Source organism: Eumetopias jubatus, unplaced genomic scaffold (genome assembly GCF_037043125.1).
Source record: "Eumetopias jubatus isolate StellerSeaLion01/CBP00866 unplaced genomic scaffold, mEumJub1_p1.0 scaffold_2, whole genome shotgun sequence".
NCBI classification, from domain to species: Eukaryota; Metazoa; Chordata; class Mammalia; order Carnivora; family Otariidae; genus Eumetopias; species Eumetopias jubatus.
This window is the reverse complement of record NW_028274808.1, coordinates 116,367,398-116,386,246: the sequence shown is the minus strand read 5'-3', so window position 1 is coordinate 116,386,246 and position 18,849 is coordinate 116,367,398. Positions and strand designations below refer to the sequence as shown.

The window sequence follows — 18,849 nt, the reverse complement described above, 5'->3', positions numbered from 1 at the left end:
CTTGGAGAAATTTACTCATACATCGTAAAAACCCATGTGAAAGATTAAAAGCACTATAGACTGAAATTCAATAAAGCTTTAATAATTAAAGATAATGTAAAAACAGTCATAAAGCCTTTTATGGTATTCCTTTTAGATTAAGTTCCTGGATCCCTTTTGGAAACTGAAGTTATTTATAGATCCTGCAATTTAATGTACTAGGCCTAAAAACTCATACTAAACAGAAAGTAAACCAATGTATATCACTGCACAGTATAAACCTCGCTTTTGCTGCTCAGGGATAAAAAAAGAGACCTGAGAATCCTTCTAAATTGCTTTTTTACAAACCACATTTCTCAGTTACTAGTGAAAAAGTAAATTTTTAACATATTAGAATACAGCCTTAAGAAGATAATGAATGACAATGAAAGAATTAACATGTTAAAAATACAGATAAAACAGGTTTCACAAAATGCTTTAAAAAGATTTTAAAGGAAACCAAGAAATTGCATGATGTTGAAGCAGATGTTCCGTGTGCTGAAGAAAGTTTATTTCAGTGCTTCCCTCAAGTTGCCAATGACAAGTTTATAGGCATGCATTCTTTCTATATCCTTTTATTTTTAAAGGTTTGGTTTGCTCTACAAAATTTCACTGCAAGCTAAAATTTGAACACATGCTTCCGAACAAATTCCTTCATGACTCAAAATGCAGCCTTTACATTTGGAAAGCAAGGTATGCAAAGAAAGTCACTTTTATGTCTTGAAATTTGAGAAGGAAAAAAAAAAAAAACCCAGATCTGAAACCATGAAGTCAAATAAATCCTTTCAGAACATTTGCAAAATGAATCTAAAATCTTAATATAAATCTATATGAATTTGTAATTAGTTACAACTAATTACACAAAAGATTAGTGTGACTTTATAAAGTAAACCGAAATCTCCCTTTTAGGGAAATATGCACAATTATATTAGCCAGACTCACATGTTTAAGCTCTATTAAATACCCATCACTATATTAAATACTATGTATATAAAAAGAAAGAACCTCTGTTCTCAAAGGTTTCCAGTCTTACTGGGGAGACTTACACACCTCACGCCAGGAGATCCTTTATAAAACAAAAATGTTCAAATTTGAAGTTATCATATAATTACCAGTGTAAGGCTGGCCACACTGGTTAACTCAGTGATAAACTAGATCACTGGTTCTCAACCAGATGCAATTTTGCCCTCTACAGACTATTTGTCAATGTCTGAAAACATTTTTGATTGTCAAAAATGGGGAGGTTTTACTAGCATCTAGTGGGAAGAGGCCAAGGATGCTGAACAGGACAGTCCCCTATAAAAGAATTATCCATCCAAAATGTCAACAGTTCCAATTGAGGACCCTGCAGAAGACTTTGGTAGCAGGGGTGTCTTATCAGAATTCCTAGGAATCATGTGTAGTTTTAAAAAGCACGTTGTAAATTTTATTATTATTCACAAAAATAATTTACTTTGAAACTTCATACAACATAAGAGCAGATTTGAGATATTTATGGTTACAAGGGCAAGCAGGAAGCATGTCTGGGGATTGTCAAGTTTCATCAGAATGATACTTGCTCTCTGATCTCATAAGCAACAGAAAGGGATTAGATAAACCACTGTCTTGCTATAATACCTTTAAAGACTGGAAAGGAAACTCTCAGGCAAACCAAAAACTCAGAATGAGATACTTAAGAACAAATGGTAAAATTCTTATGAACCTTCTACAATTCAATTTATTCTAAATCAGTTCAACAAATGTATGCAGAACAGAGTGTTAGACATCAAGTGAGTAACAATATTCCCTCAAGGAATTTCAACAACCTTAAATTTCTATATATGTGGTTCTAACTCTATTATCAACTTCCAGGACTTTGCTCCCTTCCCTTTGTCCATTTACAACATAGTGTTCAAAGACGCTTTCTACTATTATGTTCCTTAGATGATTTAAGGACTCTTCGCACAGCCAGACACAAAAGAAAGGAGCACTGTACCAACAGCCAACCTGTTCTTTATTAGATGGTGATTAACACTGATTTCATATTTACTAAATGTTATTTCAGGTCTCATTAACTAAAGGAATAAACTGCACTGGCTGCAAGATAAAACTTATTTTCCCAGTTTCATTATAAACTATCAATCCACCCCCTCCAAGGAAATTAATGTGTCCATTAGAGTCTATCACTGAAAAATGAGTTGAGATTCTGAAACAATGTAGGTTTGCCTCAAAGGTTTTAGGCAGAATCAGCCTAGGGTTATTACCAACTTTTCTAGCTATTATGGAAAGTTTTCAAAAGATAGGATTTTTAAGTCATAAATATTATGAAGCTGAATTCTTTCTCCACCATTCCTAAAGGTGACATTAGGCAAATTACTTCATGCAATTATTTTAGAACTTGGTTTCTCAACAGTGAAATGGAGATTATATCACTTATTCCTTGAAGTACAGAGCAAAGGCTGTAACACATACATGAACTAGAACATAAGAGGTCTTCTATAGATATTACTATTCTTTTTCTCTCTGGGCTCTACAGGTATTTATCAGCTCACACTTGTCAACTGCTAACTTCTCAGGGGCCTGGTATGAGCAGAACAGTGGTCTACAGCAAAAGTTCTGCGTTGATTCTGAATTTGAATGAGGTAAAACCAGCTGGACCCAATCCATACGAGGAAACCATGGAAAGTAAAACTGCTGAAAGCCTGTTATCCCGTGTTTCTACTGTAGTGTAATGAACTATGACAAACCTCAAGGCTTAAAACAGTGTAAATTTATTGTCTCACAGTTCCCACGGGTTAGAAGTCCAAGCACATCATGGCTAGATTCTCTGCTTACTAGCTTCTCTGTTTACAACCTAACAAGGCGAAAATCAAGGTGTTGCACAGGCTGGGATCTGATCTGAAGGTTCTAAAAATGAATCCACTTAAATTCAGTTCCTTGTAGTTGTAGGACTGAGGTCCCCACCAACTTGCTGGATGTCAACTAGGGACTGCTCTAGGCAGCTAGAAACCAACTGCATTCCTTCTCATATGCCCCCTTCTCCATCTTCAAGCCAGCAATGAAATATCAGTACTTCTCACACTCTGAACCTCTGAGTTCCTCTTCTTCCAGCAGCAAGAGAAAGTTCATTACTTTCAAGTGCTCATTTAATTACACTGGATCTGCATGGAAAATCCAGGATAATCCCTCTTTAAAGTAAACTGCTATATAAAATAATATAACCAAGGGAGTGACGTATTACCATATTCACAGATCCCAGGGATTAGGGCAAACATCTTTGAGAGGCCATTCTAGAAACCCTGCCTCCCATATCCAGTTCTCCCAAAAGAAATTAAAAAGGAAAAGCTACATTCAGGAAAACCTTTAACACTATACTAACTGTATAACAAAAAATAAAATGGAAAAAATGTCCAACAAAATCAAAATGTTTATATATTTACCCCAAGAAGAAGAAAACATGGAAAGATAAAAACTATATGACTGGGCGCCTGGGTGGCTCAGTCAGTTAAGCATCTGTCTTCGGCTCAGGTCATGATCCCAGGTTCCTGGGATCGAGCCCCGCATCGGGCTCCCTGCTCTGTAGGGAGCCTGCTTCTCCTTCTCTCTCTGCTGCTCCCCCTGCTTGTGTTTTGTCTCAGTCAAATAAATAATAAAATCTTAAAAAAAACAACAACTATATGATTTATTGGGATAGGATTGTGAGGGAAGGTTTATGCTTGATTTTATTTCCATAATATAACTACAATTTTCTTAAACAATAAAAAGTCCCAAATGTTGAAGAAATTTAGGTCAAAGATAAAAATAAAACTAGGCAAAAATAAAAAAACCTGTTCCCAAGGAAGAAAAATGAAGGGAGATCCAATTAGAGAAGAGCTGGACAAAGGCCCAACCCGCAAGCCAAACAATACTTAAGAATCAGAGAGAGGAGCTTGAAAAGAAACCAAGAAAGAAGCAGAATTAGAGCACAGCCGTGGTAGTATAATACGATCAAGGTCAAGGGAGGAGACTGTTTCAAGAAGGAAGAGTGAACAGTATAAAGTGCCACAATGAGTTCAAGTGGGACAAAGCCCAGGAAACAGGCCTGCTAGATCTGGCTAAAAGGAAGTTAGCAGGGACCTTTCTGAGAGCAGTTTCACGGAAATACTGGGGGCATGGAAACAATTTTGAAAGAGGTTTGACGATCACGTGGAAAGTAGGAGATGCAGACGAGTGTTGAAAACTCTTTTTATGAGTCTTCATGTGAAGGGGAAGAAGGCACAGCGGAGGCGGCCAATAAAGAAAGAGAAGTTGTGGATAAAGAACAGGGAAGGGGTGAGAAAACACTGTTACAGGTGGAAGCCCAGGTCTTACGTAAGAAAGACAGTTCTCACAGTAAGAGGAGAGAGGGAAAAAATAATGTTGCAAACCCAGGTAGTTTGGTAGTCCAAAAAGAAAAGATGAGGGAGCTTTTACCCGCTGGTTCCTATGGGCTCGACAAAATTTAAAGACAAAATGTTCTGCTGTTAAGTTAGAACAAAGTGCAAGGAATTGAATGTCAACAGCGAACAACAAGTATTAGCAAGAAATGCAATAGGAAATAGAAAAATGGACCAAAAACACCAAGAATTCTATAAGTAGCAGCACCCTATGAAATTGCAAGTTTTGTCCTTCCCCAGTAGGTCTTGGCAAACCTGGAAGCAGACATAAAGATAAGAATCCGAGTTGGCTTTATTCAGTATTGAATTTCCTGTCTGGATAATGGGCAAGGAAGCTGAAGACAGGACTCAGCAAACTTTTTCTGTAAAAAGTCAGTCAGTAGTTACTTTAGACTTTGTGGATGGTATGGTCCCTGTTGCTACTCAACTTTGGGAGAGAAGCAGCCACAGACAATACATAAGTGAATGGGCATAACTGTGTTACTGATAGCAACAGGTGGTGCGCTACACTGCACTTGCCATGGGCTGCAGTTTGCCAACCCCTAGCCTAAGAGAAGGAAAGAAAGATACAAAAAGGGACTCCTATCAGAGGGAGCAATAGGCCAGACCTTGGAAGAGCTGAAGAGCTGGTGCCTTCTGAAGAGAACTGAGATTGTATGGCATGAACAAACTAGAACACATACTAGAATAACAGGTTCAGTAAACAAACCTTTGAGCCTATTTCACAAATATCAACAGGATCATTATCTCCACAGCAGTCTGTGCTCTTATCTTTTTGATGGGGATCTTCCCAAGTCTAAAAAACAAAAAGGGAGGGGGAGGCAGAAATGTAGGTTAATGCTCACTATAATGTAGCTCAGTCTTTCCACGTGATCACAGAAGTTTTATAGATAGTCATAATCCAAAGGGAAAATTCTCAGAAATTTCACAGGCTCCACACCAACATGCCAGTACAACCCTAAACATCTTAATAATTAAGACAGATTTATAGTATCTCCTCCCTCTGGTCTCTCATTTTTCTGTATAATCACATCTGAAAGTGGGCAGTATTTCCAAACATACTCTTCTTCCAAGTTGAGTCAGCATGTGAATCCATGCTCTCTTTTCAAGTCTCAGTTCAGAAGTTTCCACTGTCTGCGTCACTTCCACAGGCTGCCTAAACTGCTGCTTCCAACATTCATTGCTTCCTTTGACACGGTAACAGCATCAGGTCTGGCTCTCTGTGTCTAAAACAATAACAACTTCTACTAGAAGAAACCTAGTTTTCCCTTCATAAGCTGAAGAACATGACAGAATCTATACCAAATAAAAGAAAAATCTATTTTTGTCTCACTTCATTCCATTTAAAAAACCCGCTACTTTGCCATCAAATCTCAAGACCTTCACAAAAGCATGAAAAGATGTCAACTCTTAAGTTTACTGAAAAGATTATACCCTGCTGGTTACAAAATATACACATGAGCATTTCTATAAACGAACAGCATACCAGGAATTTGTTATCAAATTTAAATATTCATTCGGCACCATCCTTCCCAAAAAGCCTCATAATTACCTGATTCTAAATGGAACTGTAGAAGTTCCCTAAAATTATTTTCCTCAGATATACATTACAAGATGCACAGAGACTGCGTCACCTCAAGACTGTTATGTAGAAATAATTTCAAATTATTCAAACCTGGTTCCTCTAATTTTATATTGATAATTTTAAAAGTATATTCTTGTTTACAGCTAAACCCTAGACAAACTCCAATAATTTCCTTCTGGTCCAAATTACAATATATTTAGGAATAAACTGAACCCCACCTTGAAAAAAAAAATCAGTAAATCTACATTTCACTACCTCAAATACTAATATTAATAATAAAATGTAAGAAGAATAAACATAATTGTTAACTTTACATACTGGTTACAGGGGAGAGACACTTTCTAAGTGAAACACACACACACACACACACACACACACACACACACCTATACCCCATGAGGAAGGTACCATTGTTGACCCCATTTTACAGACAAATAAACTGAAGTACACAGAATTTAAATTTGCCCAATGCTCACATTTTCTAAATGGTGGCAATGGGATGAGAACTCAAGGTATTCATCATTATGTTATGATGCCCAAGTTTTGATAACGACAGCAACCGAATGGCAATTACTTTCAGATATAACCTTATTCTATCTCATGGTTCTCTTCTTTTAAATACCTTCTCTTACTCACAGAATCTCCTAAGTAGGCAGCCATTCACACAGCAAATATTATTGAGTACCTACTCTGGGCCAGAAGTTAGGAACAGAGATGAACAGGAGACAGTCAACACTGTGGAGAATGTCAAGTTAGTAAATGGTACAGCATTTGTCATAAATGCTACAAAATTAATCTTGATGTGCTGGAGAAACCAAGATGGGACTGAGATAAGACTGAGATAAGAAAACCTAGAAGCAGAATCAGAAAATATCTGAGAGGTTCTTCCTTCCTGATACAAGAAGCCTCTCTTGAATTTCCCTTAACTTTACTCCCACCCTCAGAAGGGGACAAATGTGTTAGCTAAAGTCATTCTGACCTAAAGGGAGATGCCTAGACTGTAGTTCTACCTCCATCACAAACTACCTTGGCCAAAACATCCAGATCTCAGTTTCCTCACCCATTAAAAAAAATGGCCTATATAAGACAATTGCTAGATATGTCCCAGCCCTGAGTTCTAAGACTGTTAGTGGTCATTCATCATCCACGTGAATACTACCAATGAAAAGGAGGCTTACAAATTCATGAGATAACTTAGTCCATTTTGATCAGCAGTAATTTTAAGAAACTCCTTCCTTGAACTGAGGCAAAAACAGTCTTCATATAAGCTATACTTCATTTGGTTTTGGTGGATATTTCCCATTTATTAATTGGTTGGTCTATATTCCTCTCAGAACTCCACTTTCAATATTATCTACCAATTTATTCCTCCTGTCAAGGAAGTAAGTACAGAGGCGCAAAATTCTTAAGCTATACAATCTTGATACTTTTACGGCAAGTTCTTCATGATTTCCCTTACAGCAGAAACACCAGAATGGTTCTAGTTCCAGTCCCGCCTTTAATACTTTATGCACAGGCCTCCACTGTGATTACAAAAGAGATTCATGCTAAATGACTTCTAACTTAACTTGAAAATATAGTATAATTTTAAGCAAGCACCAGGAGAGGAAATCTTGACAAATTTAGAACTTTGATTATGCCCCCTTGTGGAGCTTTAACTGGATAGCTAGCCAGAGGAACAACTAAAAAAGCTCCATATCCACAAGAGGAAAATTCCAAATCTTAATATTTGCTTCACAAAAGTAAGAAAAAGATTAGCATTCAAAATTTAGAAATAACTTCTACAAGTAAGTAAGAAAAAGTGCAACCCAATACAAAATGGGCCAAAGACAGGAACAGGTAATTCAAAGAGGAAACATGAATAACTTATAAATATATGAAAAGATACCTAGTCTGATCAGAAAAATAAAAATTAAAACTATAATGAGACACTATGTCAAAAACCTAAAAATCTGATTAATGCCAAATACAGCTGACCCTCGAACAACTTGGGGTTAGGAATACTGAACCCCTACACAGTTGAAAATCTGAGTGTAACTTTTGACTCCCCCAAAAACTTAACTACTAACAACCTACTGTTGACAGGAAGCCTTATCAATTATATGAACAGCACATATTTTGTATGCTACATGCATTATATATTGTATTCTTAAAGTAAGCTAGAGAAAAGAAAATGTTATCAAGAAAATCATAAGGAAGAGAAAATACATTTACTGTACTGTACCGTAAAAATCTGTAACTGGATTCAAACCCATGCAGTTCAAACTCATGATCAAGGGTCAACTGTACTGGTGAGGATGTAAGGCACCTGGAACACTATATACTGCTGGCAGGAGTGTATATTGTTACAATTTCTTTTGTAAGCAATTTGGGCATACCTAGTAGAGTTAAAAAAAAGTGTGGAGCTCACAATTAAGCAATCTGACTCATAGGTATATGCCTACTAGTACATACCTATATATGCTATGTATAAAGAAAAACTTTAGCATGGACCCAGGAAAAGCATAAAAAAGAGAGAAACTATCAATAGAAATATAAATAATGTTAATCTCACACAAAGAATGGCTATAAAGCTATGAAAATAAATCAATCAGAATACACAGATTACTGATCTAGCCTAAAACAAATCTTTCTCATCCTTGTGCAGGTGTTTGAGATCATTGCCTTACAATCTACAAATATTAATCAATACATCTGTAATCACCATGCTCTGGTCCTTAGGTAAAAAAAAAACAAAACTGAATTGTACAGAGCTGTATACACAGGTGCTTCTTGAGAACTACTTCCTGATTAATCAGGATTCCTATAACCAAGTCAAGGGAATGAGGATCCACCTAGCCACTACCTATACTTTTAACAGATTCATGTGGAGCAAAAGCCACTGCCAGTCGTCTCACTATTAGCAGCTAGCATCAGTGCCAGCAGTGTCACCGTCGAGAAAACATCACTGAGAACTCATTATGGGGCTAAACACTGCTCGGATTATCTCATTCAATACTGACAAGAATCTTGTGGGGTAGGTGGTATGAAGATATAGATGTACAAATAGGCCTCAAGAGATTTAGTCACTGGTCCCAGGTTATAAAGCTAATAAGTGGTACTAAATGCTATGTGCGGTCAATGAACCAAATTTATAATGAAGTTCAAAATAAAAACACAACAGTATTACATTAAGACTGAAGAAATCTTAGGGGGAAGGCAGAAGGTTGGCAAAATGGATGAAGGGGAGGAGGAGGGACAGGCTTCCAGTTATGGAATGAGTAAGTCACAGGGATAAAAGCACAGCATAGGGAATATAGTCAATGGTACTGTAATAGTGTTGTGTGGTAAGAGATGGTAGCTACACTTGTGGTGAGTGTAGCATAAACTACAGAGTTGTCCAATCCCTACGTTGTGCAGCTGAAAGTAATATAACATTGTGTGTCAACTATACTTCAATTAAAAAAAATGTCGCATTACAAAAAATAATAAAAGATTAAAGAAATCTTAAATTTTGTGATTCTAGTCCTTTAACATTATCCAGTCCGTTAACATTAATGGGTCTTCTAAATATTCACTCAGAAGATATAACACTGAGTAATCCACTATACCAGGAAATATAACCAGGGGGGAGCAAAGAAAATTTTTGCTTAGGCCAAACCCAAACTTTGCAGAAGGCATTACTGCTAGGAAGGGAAAAGTTATTAAGGTTTAACAGTCTAGACAGCTAAAGATCTGAAATAATGACAGCACACTGACAAATCACGAGCTGAGGAAGAAAGACTGCTACTTAAGCAATCCTCTGCTGCTTAATGTTCTTCCAAGCACGGTTGGCTTGGTAACTGTTCTGAACAAATGTCCCTCTGTTACAGGACAAATCATAAGAAAACAGCAAAATCTAATACCCACACACACATATGAAACAAATGTAATACACACATGCATTCATTCCCCAAATATTTGTTAATCACCAACACCGTGCCAGGTACTAAGGTAGGCAGTTAGCTGGAAGACGTCAATGAACAATAAAGACAGAATCCCTGTCCTCCTGGAGTCTGCATTCTAGCTGGAAGAAATTAACAATAAACATAATAAGTAACTAAATCACAGAACACGTTAGAAGTTGGTAGGTTCTATAAAAAAGGGAAAAAAATAAAAGTAGGGAAGCAGGAGGCAGGGTTAAAATTCTAAAGGATTTTCAGGGCAGGCATCATGAAGAAGGTGATTTATAACCAAACATTTAAGGAGGTAAGCCATGTGCATTTCTGGCAAAACCTGTTCCAAGCTGGAGGACATATAAAGATGAAGACCTGCAGCCTGAGTGTACCTGGAGAACAAGAGTAATCGTGAGAAGGCCAGTGTGGGAGTGAGGGAGCAAAAGAAGGATGAGAAGCTGGAGATGAAATAAAAAATATAAACGGGACCAGGAGCTGGCTATCATTTTAACAGACTTATTCTGTCTTGATAGTGACAATGAAGCGAAAAGATATTAGGTACAATTATCCTTTCCCATAAACAACTGGCCTAATTTCAATTTTTCATAAACATTAAGTCAGTTCACTTATTGTTTGGTAAATAACTTCTATGCAATCTAGTGTATTCTTTTGCTTTAGACTAACACACACACTTTAAAAAGATGGTAAAGATTTCCGGTTAAAAATGGCAGAGAGACTACAGGTCTATTTCCTCCTCCTCACGTCCATTCTAGCCACACTGGTCTTTCCGTTACTCAAACACTAGGCCTACTTCCATCTCGGAACCTTCACACTTCCTGTTTCTTGTTGGATTCCCCCAGAAGTGCATGGAACTTGTCCCCTCACTTCCTGAAGGTCTTCACTCAAATAACCCCTTCTCACAGAGGGCTTCTCCTTACCAAAATTGCAACATTCCCAATATATCCTAGTCCCATTCCCTGCTTTACTGTTCTCCAACACACTTACCACCATTTGACACACTACACACTTTATTACTCTTTTTTTTGTCGGTCACTCTGTCCAGAATAAAAGACCCAGAAGGATTTTTGTCATTCTTATCACTACTTTACCTCCAGTACTTACAACATTGCCTGGCAAACATCAGGCACTGATATAGTATGTACTGAAGGAACAGCTCTGTGATGCCTCGGTATAGAAACAAGGGAAATTAGAAACACTAAAGAAGTCACTGTGGTGGAAGGGAAGCAAGGAAAGACAATTGCTGTAAAAGGAGGCTAGAACAGGAAGCAGAGACCAGATTAGTCAGGGTTAAGGAGCCATGCTAAGAATATTATATTCTGAGGCGCCTGGGTGGCTCAGTCAGTTAAGCATCTGCCTTCAGCTCAGATCATGATCCCAGGGTCCTGGGATCGAGCCCCACATCAGACTCCCTGTTCAGCGGGGAGTCTGTTTCTCCCTCTTCCCCACCCCCCACTTGTGCGCTCTCTCTCTCAAATAAATAAATGAAATCTTTTTAAAAAAAGAATATTATATTTTATCCTTTTGACAATAGGAAACCACTTAAGAGGTTCTCATATGAGCAAAACATTAGTAGATTTAAGTTTTAAAATGCTATTTTGGATGCTAGATGGTTATTAAATTTCGGTAGGCAATAGTTCAGGATGCATTAAGAGACTGCTAGAGTCTACAGTAAAACTACTGTACCTAACAGACTACTGTAATAGTAGGTAGGGGCACCTTGAAAATTCAAACACATCCAGAGGAGTACAAAATTTGTCAAGACTTTAGATAGAAAAACTACAAAAGCTCAGAATTAGTAGATGAATTAGTAAACTTATCATGCTCCATGGTAACCAGTGGTTTAGTTGTTGATAACCCCCTCTAAATTCCTTCAGAGGGAAGACCATATAATAAAAGTACCAGTAGCTATAATAATGTGATCACTATTCTCATGGCACTCTTCTAAGATCACTGTGCAATAATTTAACTTCAACATGACCATATGCACTAGGTACTTTATCATCTCTATTTAACAGAGGAAGAAAGTGAGGCACAGAAGGACAAAGTAACTGACCCAAGGTCACATTACTAGTAAGTGCAATCTGCTCCAAAACCCACATTCTCAGTCACTTACTATGCTGCCTTGATCTTATGTATGTATATCATTTTTCTTTGCATATCCAACACCTATACACTGCCTAGCACAAAAATCCTGAATAAATGTTTCATGAAATAAACAAATATATGAACTTTAGTTTATCCCCTGCCTACTCTACTTTATACGTCGCTGTTTTTGTCTTACTCCAATCCAACTGCTTCTTCGGCCTTCCCCTCATCCATACATCCTCTCCTACGAACAATCCCCTAAGCTTAAAAAAACTGTTTTTTACCCTTTTACTGCTAGGTCAAACAGAATGTCTACTTAGGCACCTGGGGAGTCAGAACACCTGCCTTCATTATTTCAACAGACATTCTCATTCTTAGTACATCATTTTAGAAGTGTATGTTTTAACCAAGAATGTATCCATGTGGGTGGTCTAAATGCATCAAAGGCAGGCTGACCCCTTAGAAAACAATTTTCTTTCTTCTTTTCCTGTAAATATTTATTCTACATGGGCAGCTTTTTTTTTTTTTTTTTTGAGTGGGATAAAGCCAGACTCCTTTTTCTCAGTTATTTCCCCAAAAGCATTTTGGAATTTCATGCAAAATATTAAAATTAATAAAATAAAATATAAAACTTAAATATCCAGATAGATGGTCTAATAGGATGTCTTTTATAATCATTAAAGACAGATGCTTCTCCATGTCTCCTAAACCTAGACTTTTGATTCTGCGTACTCTGAGTTTTTTCACTCACTAAATAATCTGGAAGGAGATTGCATTTCCCCGGGGTGAGGAAACATGAGAAGAAAACAAAAAGGGATAAGATAGGATGCTATCATACATGAATATATATAAAAACATAACTTGTCACATTCAAAGGAATGACTGAAGATAAAGCAGGTAAAACATTTTTCACTGACTCTTAACTGCCAAGCCCAGAAAAAGAAATGTGTTCAAATGCCAAATATAAGTATTCTATATGCCTAACTCCAAGAACTTGAGTACAGACATATATAGAGTTTGAAAAAAAATTTATTGCTACAATAAAACTCCACATTAAAAAATTTTAAATTTACCAATCTCTCAAACTGACATGCCCTCAGAACCAATTTAAATTCAAACAGTTCACAGGATTTACAAGGCAATATTTTAGAAGACAGAGAAGTTTTACCATTATAACAAAAATGTTACCTGTGGGAGGGCACCATAATTCCAGATATAACCCTTGTGAGGAAAGATATTCGCCACAAAGCGTAGCTTGCCATCCTTCGTATCTTGTTTAATGGGATTCAACGGCTCCTTCGTGGCAATCTAAGCAGGTCACGGAAAAAAGGGGAGAGGAGGATGAGCAATGATTAATCCTATATTCAAATTGTGTATTTTAAATCTGTCTGCTATTATCGGGCTAAATATTTATGTTCCAACTTAGTGATCAAAGATACTTTAAGATAATAAAAAAATTTAAAAAAAAAGATACTTTAAGATAAATTAAGCTCTTATTTCTACTTTATAAGTACTGTGTAAGAAAAAAATGTCTGAAAACATCGGATTATATATTTAGGCACTCTATTATATATGCACTCATTTCTAGCACAAATAACAGAATGACTGAAATGGCAAAAGGATAAAGATTAACCTACTTGCTTTTTGATACTAATTTGGGTGTCTTACCATCAATCTTATGATAATAAGTTTAACTTAAAGATTTTCACCGAGTCATTTCATTTCAGTTACCTTTCTATCAAATATACTCAGACTACCTTGCAAAAAAAAAAAAAAAATCATCCCATAAAGTATAACTGAAGCCATTTTTGAATGAATAAACACTGCTTAAATTAGGTAGAATCTCACAGATTCTTGATTCTATTACCTGAGATAGAAAGTAGCCAGAATGCTGAAATATTCTGAAGGAAGACCAAAAAAAGAATCTATTTCTTTTACTTTTCCCTATTATTAACCAAAAAATGCTACTAGGACCTGGTGAAATTACTGGCAATTCTCTAAACATAAATCCTGAAAAACATACATCTATTATATAACAATCCTTAATTAAAATACTTGAGGGGTGTCTGGGGTAGCTCAGTCAGTTAAGTGCCCAGCTCTTGATTTCAGCTCAGGTCATGATCTCAGTATCCTGAGACTGAGCCCCGCGAGGAGTCTGCTTGAGATTCTCTCCTCTCCCTCTGCCCTTCATCCCGCCTGCATGTGCTCTCTTGAGTGCATGTACGTGGGTGCTTGCACGTTCTCTCTCTCAAATAAATACATAAATAGGATCTTTTAAAAAAATAAAATACTTGAAATAATACTTGCCATCACACCCAAAGCTACAGGATAAGACTTAAATAACTAAAGAAACTAAGTGCCATAAATTAAATTACACTCAGAACTATAAGGAATCTTACCTAACTGAAGATGGAACAATAAAAATTCTGAAGAGCAAAAGGGAAGTTCCTGATAGGCTCATATCTCAAGGAAAAGATAAAAAAAAAAAAGGTAACCAGGGGAACAGCAGATGCCCTCAGATAGCACTTACAAATCAAGAGTTGGCCAGGAAAATGCTTTCATTTCTGGTACAGTAAAATCTAAAGGACAGGTTAGTGCTTAGAAACTAAACTTGCCATCAGTCCCAAATAAATACGTTTCAATTATATCTGTGAACAAAATACATCTCAGAATCTGTTTAAATAAACCTTGAAAATGTTTGTTCTTTTCAAAGACAGAGGAGTCAAAGAAAATTAAATAAATATGTGTATAACAAACCAGAGAGACAAAAATGGAAAACACTCTTTTTTAAAGTGTAAATTCAGCCTTGAATAATATTGTGCTATTTGAGAATTAGATTCAAAGTTCACAAAAATGTTTTCAATTGTTTTTACCATAAAGAAGTTTGTCAACCATCCCAACTTCAAAATACTGCCAAACAAAATTTTTATATCATTAATTATAATTTCCACTTGATAGTAAAAGAATATATCCATACCTCCATTTTAGCATTTGTCCACCGAGGTACCTCTACAACCATATTAAACAAATTCTGCAGTTAAAAAAAAACAAAACAAAACACAAAAAACAGGTAATTTTGAAAGTTTTACCTATTCTTTATCAGTTATCTCTTGTGCAAAACTGCTGCAGTTTCTTTCCCCACAAAAACGTGTGGAGACTACATCATACATCTGCATATGCCTTAAATTTCTTCGGAAAAATTAGAGAAGTTGTCTACACCACAGCAGGATTTAAGCCATCATGTCACATGAACACTACTGCACTGATAGAAGTTGCTATATTTCACCTTCGCAGTGTAGCAACAGAACTAGAATAGAGTCAGGGAACTTGTTTCAATTTTTATTTTCCAACTAAAACAGAAGTGAGAGACAGGGTCCATCATGTAAGCTAAAGTCTCATTTTTCCAACCTGTAAAGTAAGTGCAATAATCTGTCCTACTCACTTCACAAGGTTGTAATAAAGATCAATTATATAATTTAAATGAAAATACACAAAAAATTATGAAGTAAAATATTTTGAAAATCACAAAGCAATATTTAAAGACAAGTTATTATGATCATAATGTAAAATTAAGGCTTTTGGCATAGGTAAGTATCAAGTTTAAAAAGAGTCAGACTGATGCCTTTCTACACTTAGCTTATCTAGGATTTCTGATTCCCTAAAGTTACAAAAGGACCACTGCTTTTTTTTTTTATCATTTTTGAACTTTGCACAGTATTTAAAGCAAAAGAGACTCTAGGTCAATGGTAAGTAAAAATAATTGTCTACAGTACTTAGGAATACAAGTCTATAATTTCCTATAGTTTAGGCCTTACAAAGAGGAAGTCTCAAGGTTAAAGTTGACTTGCATGCCACTTGGATATCAGTAACTAACAACTTACCATAGGAAAGCAATGTAACAGGGCTACACCAAGTGTGGCCAAGAACCAGAGCTAATCTGTAAGTCCATTGCTACTGGTTCATTTAGAAACATTTATAGCAATTTGACAGAGTCATTTTTAGGTCTGTTGATTACACTTCCCTAATAATTCATTTTTATTGTATTTTTAAAAGTATCAGTTCACAACAGATCAGAAATAAACCAAAAAACTAATCCTTTAGCACAGATCATCTGAGAAAGCAGTGATTAAATATACTTATTCTCAATTGTGCTATGCATCAAAATCAACAGGAGAGCTTTGATCGATTAAAAAAAAAAAAGGTTTCCTAGAGCCCACCTCCCACATACTTGATAGTTTGTATCTATCATTGATAGATAAAACTCAATAGTTTTAGGATGGAGCCAGGGCACTGCTTATTTTTAAAAGCTCTGTAAGCAATTTTAAAATGCAGCCAGAGTTGCAAACCTCTGGCTTACAGCACTGCTAAACAATATCTGGGGGCTTGGTGAAACATGTACGCTATTAATTCAAAGAATGCCATTTACACAATTAAATATAAATATAAATTGAGCCACAAAAGTAATGACGGTTGTTTTCTAGTTAAGACTAAAGTTTACCAATGACAGAAATACATATCCATAATCAGATAAAGAACAAAGCCAAGAATGAGTTCTCAACAACTGCTCCTTAGAAGTATGTCTCATACCTATCTTAGCAACTTATACACAGTCTTGCTGTTATGTTTCATTTTCTATACTCCTTTATGAGGTACCCCAGCACCTGCTTAAATATGTCTCAAGTAGCTGTTAAAAAGAAAAACCTAAGTAAATGGCAGATGTTCACATAATTTATTCATCCCTGAAAGCCTGGCTATAAGAGAACAAATGCATACAGATGAATCCTCAAGAGGTGACAGAGAAGACCAGGCTAGTCACAACTGTTTTACACAATGACACCTACCAAAACCACTCACAGAGACTTGAAATAGGCCAAAAGAACAAAAGATAAGGTTTGAATTCTAAGCCTGCAAACCATCTCTCCTTCATCACTTGTTCCTGATCTATGAAGAGCCAATCTCCAGCCTGCTTTTCTTCTCTCCAGCTAAAATGCATATTGCCTGTAATTTTTTAAAGCCAATGTTAGTCTTGTTCTCCTAAGATTACTGTTAATTATAAACCAGTAATGGTCTGCTGAAATTTACTGGAAAATCACAAAGATACGAGGGGACATATTTCAAGTAAGAAAGCTCAGTACGAGCAAGAACCATTTACCTCCTCCTTCAGGGGTTTTCTTTCTCTCCACTTTTCCCTTCTATTTTTATTGCAAAACCAAAAAGAAAAACTCATTAAGATATGAAAAAAGTCAGTAAATTTTATATACTTTGGGAAAAAATGGGAGGAAATCACCCTTCTTTCCTCTAACTCTTAAAAGATCAAATAAACTTTGGACAGCAAAGGCAACAAAAGCAAAAATAAACAAGCTAAACCATCAAACTAAAAACCTCTGCACAGCAAAGGGAACAATTAACAACATAAAAAGGTAACCTATAAATGGGAAAAAATATTTGTAAGTCATATATCTGATACGGATAAATACCCAAAGCACAAAGAACTCATGCAACTCAATAGAAAAAAAAAAATCTGATTAAGAAATGGGCGGGGGGGGCCCCTGGGCGGCTCAGTCAGTTAAGTGACTGACTTGGTTTCTGTTCAGGTCATGATCTCAAGGGTCCCGAGATTGAGCCTGGCGGCAGGCTCTGCACTCAGCAGGGAGTCTGCTTGAGACTCTCTCCCTCTGCCCCTCCCACCATTTATGTGAGCACATGCATGCACACCCTCTTTCTCTCTCTCAAATTTTTTTTTTAAAGATTTTATTTATTTGACAGAGAGAGAGACAGCGAGAGCAGGAATACAAGCAGGGGGAGTGGGAAAGGGAGAAGCAGGCTCCCCGCTGAGCAGGGAGCCCGATGTGGGGCTCGATCCCAGGACCCTGGGATCATGACCTGAGCTGAAGGCGGACGCTTAACGACTGAGCCACCCAGGCGCCCCTACAATAAGTAATCTTAAAAAAAAAATGGGTAGAGGAACTGGATGGATGGTTTTCCAAGAGACATAGTCAAAAGGTACATGAAAAGGTGCTCAATATCACAATTACCAGTAAAATGCAAATCAAACCACAATGAGGTTATCACCTCACACCTGCTGGAATGGTTGTCATCATTAAAAGACAAGAAATAACAAGTGTTGGTGAGAATGTGAAAAAAGGGGAATGCTTGTGCATAGTTGGTGGGAATGTAAATTGCTGCAGTCACTACAGAAAACAGAATTGCAGTTTTTCAAAAAAAGAAAAACAAAGCTATTATATAATCCAGCAACCCCACTTCTGGATATTTATCCAAAGAAAATGAGGAGCGCCTGGGTGGCTCAGGAGGTTAAACATCTGCCTTTGGCTCAGGTCATGATCCCGGGGTGCTGAGACGGAGCCTCGCGTTCCTCTCCCTGCTCAGCAGGAAGCCTGCTTCTCCCTCTCCCTCTGCCTGCCACTCCCCCTGCTTGTGCTCTCCTGCTCTCTGTCAAATAAATAAATAATATCTTTAAAAAAAAAAAGACAATGAAAACTGGATGTTGAAGAGATATCTGCACTCTCGTGGTCATTGCAGCATTATTCACAATAGCCAAGATACAGAAACAATCTAAATGTCCGTAATTGGATGAAAAGATAAAGAAGATATGCTTAATATATACAATGGAATATTATTCAGCCATGAGAAAGACTGTTAGGGCATTATTCTCACTGAAATAAGCCAGAGAAAGACAAATACTGCATTGTACCACTTTTATCTGGAAGGAAGGAAGGGAGGGAGGGAGGAAGGAAGGAAAGAAAGGAAGGAAGAAAGAAAGAAAGAGAAAAGGGAAGGGATGGGGAAGGGAAAGGGGAGAGGAAAGAAAGAA

The 18,849-nt window shown here is 36.8% G+C and overlaps 1 protein-coding gene across 3 annotated transcripts in view; it reads right to left on the bottom strand.

The window, feature by feature from the left end:
- PPA2 (inorganic pyrophosphatase 2) overlaps nt 1-18,849 on the bottom strand; it is an 83,701-nt gene that overhangs the window by 46,183 nt on the left and 18,669 nt on the right. For all 3 annotated transcript variants that reach the window (XM_028121293.1, XM_088021077.1, XM_028121294.2), the window contains exons 4-6: nt 14,995-15,048; nt 13,206-13,325; nt 5,122-5,208 (exon numbers count right to left, since the gene is read on the bottom strand). In XM_028121293.1, the coding sequence (XP_027977094.1) occupies nt 5,122-5,208; nt 13,206-13,325; nt 14,995-15,048 (261 nt within the window). The remainder of the gene's footprint in view (nt 1-5,121; nt 5,209-13,205; nt 13,326-14,994; nt 15,049-18,849) is intronic.